Source organism: Rutidosis leptorrhynchoides, chromosome 3 (genome assembly GCF_046630445.1).
Source record: "Rutidosis leptorrhynchoides isolate AG116_Rl617_1_P2 chromosome 3, CSIRO_AGI_Rlap_v1, whole genome shotgun sequence".
Taxonomy (NCBI): Eukaryota; Viridiplantae; Streptophyta; class Magnoliopsida; order Asterales; family Asteraceae; genus Rutidosis; species Rutidosis leptorrhynchoides.
In genome coordinates this window covers 5,180,290-5,183,892 of record NC_092335.1, presented here as the reverse complement: position 1 = coordinate 5,183,892, position 3,603 = coordinate 5,180,290, and the positions used below count along the sequence as shown (strand labels likewise).

At 34.2% G+C, this 3,603-nt stretch overlaps 1 protein-coding gene across 1 annotated transcript; it reads right to left on the bottom strand.

Moving 5' to 3' along the window:
• Positions 1-1,198: 1,198 nt before the first annotated feature.
• On the bottom strand, positions 1,199-3,603 carry LOC139895677 (uncharacterized). The gene has a single exon (XM_071878211.1). It carries the CDS (start codon positions 3,562-3,564, stop codon positions 1,330-1,332), a length of 2,235 nt encoding a protein of 744 aa, XP_071734312.1. The 5' UTR covers positions 3,565-3,603; the 3' UTR covers positions 1,199-1,329.

Here is a 3,603-nt window from a genome sequence, read left to right as displayed (position 1 = left end):
AGTACAAGAAAGAATTTTTTTTTTTACTTGCCCTTCATATTTTTCTGTCTCTGTTTTCATCCTTTAGCATTTTTGATTTACTGGTTTCACGTGAAAATTAATGTATTACTCTATAACATGTCTCATTTGGAAAGTAATATCCTGCATCAGCAGAATTTACTCTGTATGGCCAAAAAGTTCAAATTTGGTGCGATGTTCTTTTCGGATGGAATCTACCAAAAACTTTTTTTTTTCGTTCGAATGGCTCCCTTGCTTGAAATTTCCTCAAGAAAGGTCTTTTGTAGTAATCATGACAAGATAAAATGTGATGATAATGCAAAAAGTTATGTTCTTTCGGCCATACGGTTGATTAAGGGCCCGACTTGTTAATGATATTATACAAGAAAATAGAACGCGATCATTATAAGTTCATTAATTAAAGATTGTTAATTTACTAATCAAGCGTTTAATGTTTAAAATCTTATAATTGATGATTTTATGGGAGAAAAAGATGTTGCATTTCATGGGTAGGGACCACTATAGTCTCCCTGTTAATACTTAAGTTTCAAATTTAGCTTTTTAAAGATTTTGTTGGTGGCTTTAGTTATCAAGATGTTGAATCAATGTGATTTGCATGCCAATTTTTTCAAGAAAAACAAATAGTAGAAGGAAGTTAATTGATGATTAAATTTTCATTCATTCAGGGTCAATTCTTGTCCCTTGGCACTTGTTGGTTGTTTCTCAAGCAACCTCATTTTAATTACTGTAAAAAGTAAGTAATCATCCTAAAGATACTAATTAAACCTGATGTTACTTATGGATGTAACGTTTAAAATTAGATAATAAAATTTGTTTGCTCTTCTAATATGTTCAAATATGGGATGATAATTAGTTCAAAAAAGGTCTCTTGATAATATAATAATAATAATAATAATTAATAATACAGATGAAAAAGTACGCTTTATTGAAAGGATCACATGCAGATATATTAATGAAAATTAAGAATGGAAACATGAAACATCAAACCAACAATAATATATATTCTGCATTAAGAGCAATTCCAATTTATTCTGTTACAGCTGCAAAGTATTAAAATTAGATGTGAAACTGGACAATAGTTGAACAAACAAATAAATCTTGAAACTTTTTAATTTCTGCCCATAAAAAGATTACAACTTGAAACAATGAATCAATATATAGTACTAATAAATGCCACTGGTACAATATTCCTGGATGTTTGTTAATATATGCAATGCAACTGCAAAATCTTGGACTAAATTTTATCTGATCTATACAGGAAAAGAGTACCATAAGAATACAATTAAATGCTAAAAACTGCGAATAAAAACATTACAATGAGGATGCATCCAGAAAGACCTCATTAAGCATATCATCATCGTCATTCGCAAAAACCTCTGCTTCTTTCTCCTCATAGTTACCAAGTTGACGTTTTTTGAGCTTTGTGTGAGCTGCAACGAATATCATTTTTTGGACCCTTTCGAGACCGATCCCTGATTGAACTTGACCTTGATCCCAAGCCCATTTCATGAAAGACCAATTGCACCTGAACCCACAAGATGTTGCATGAAGAAATAAAAGTCTTGCAGCAATCTTTCCAAGTATGGTAAAATCTTTCAAGATAGTTTCCCAAACGAGCCTACTACTTTGAGGGTTCGCTATTTTCATTTTTCCAGTTAACCGGTCACGTTTTTTGACTTGAACCGCTTGTGCGTATAACGGTTCAAGTCCTTCTGACCTCCATTTCATAAGCTCCATTAACGCAATGTGAGCTTCTTCTCGTGAAACTAGACGTGTAATCAGATTATCAACATCTTTTACTTGTTCACAAGTTAAACATTTAAAAGGCGGGAGGTATTTTCCGCTTGAATCCCTCATCAAATAAACAGGATCAAGTACAAATGCGGTTGACCACGCAGGATGATAGTTTTTCTTGAATCTTTTTTCGATAATTTTCTCAACAAGCCCTTCATGAATGCTGAATTTGACACACCAGTCCTTCATTTTAGCGCGCAAATCCTCCCAAAGCGGAAGACATTGTCCGACTAACGGCCTTTCAATTTCAATCTCTTCGACCATGGTTCTAATCACCTTGATTAATGCGTTAATCGCCTCAATATCACTCCAAAACGCCATATTTTGAATCAATTCCCCAACTTGTCTAGCAACAGAATCTTCCATTGATAAAACTTTAAAAGATTCGTCCATTGCAACTAAATGCAAAACCCGACCACTTGCTAATGTATTTTCCAACATTGCATTAACAGACGACACATTTCGCAAGTCTTCACAATACAAAAGGGGAGGAACTTCAGAAGAAACAGAAAATTTCGACTCTAACGACAGAAACTTGTTTAAAATACTCCTAGCCTGAGAATTATTGTTAAAAAGACTAGTAATTTTTAAGCAATTATTAATAACATTCTTGAAAAGAGGAAGCTCTTTGCTAAAATCCTTAATTAAATTACCGACGCCTTGAAGTTGACATGATAAATTAACCATCCAATGATTTCGAATTTCCAAATTTCGCAAGGTCTTTGCTTTATACTTGTCTGAAACTATTCCAACACATTTTTGAGCAACATTACATGTACCAATTATGGTTTCCCACATAATGTCTTCGGCATACGTATCAGGAACCGCAACTGAACTACCCGGAAAAAAAGATTTTCGGAACAATGTAGTTCCATTAGGAAGATTAACCATAAATTTGACCAAACCTTCATCACCATGCCCAAAAGTCTTGTTTTTCCAGCCATCAGAAACAAGTTGATAAAATTCAGAATCTCTCAACTTAACTTCTGACTCCAATTTTGCTTCTTCATACTTAGAATCAAGCCTAGAAAACATAAAATCTTGTTTTGAAATGTCAGGCAAACCAACTTGATTCATAAAAGCTTTAAACTTTGGATGATCTAAACTTGGAAATGAGACTGAACCATAAGAATCATAAAACCAATCAGTTAATAAATTAAGAGCTGAATTAATTTGTGTTTGACTTAAATGTGGACCAGGTGGCAAAGGCTTTGGACTTTTTAGCTTCTTCACACTATCTTCCAACATTGCCAGTGGCCCTAAATCATCTTTCCCACCAGATAACAACAAATGATGTTGCTGATTCTGCTGCTGATGAAAATGATGATAATGAAACTGTTGATGATGGTAGTTATTTAGGCCTTCTGCAAACCGTTTGTTGTGAGAAGAATTAGGGGAAGAAATTAATGGTGGTAATGAAGAAGATGATGAAGAGGGTTTTAGAAGTGAGTTAAAATTGGGGCAAGTTCCTCTTTTGAGATGCTCAGATGCAGTTCTTGATGGGTTTGAAGCTGAAAAAACAGACTCACAAAGATTGCACTTAAGTTTAACTGATTTTGGATCATTTGTATCTGTGTTTCTAACTAAAATGGGCTCAAGGTGTGCCCAATACCAAGCTCCTTTCCCTTTAATAGCCTTAGCTCGAACCGTTGTTAGCCCTTCATATCTCTTGTTCACAGCTCTTACTGCCATGTCTGATGTAGCAACCACCACCAGTTGGTTATCATTCTGTGTTTCTTTAGCATCAGCCATTAGATGTACCGATATCTTACGTACGTCTATATGTAATAC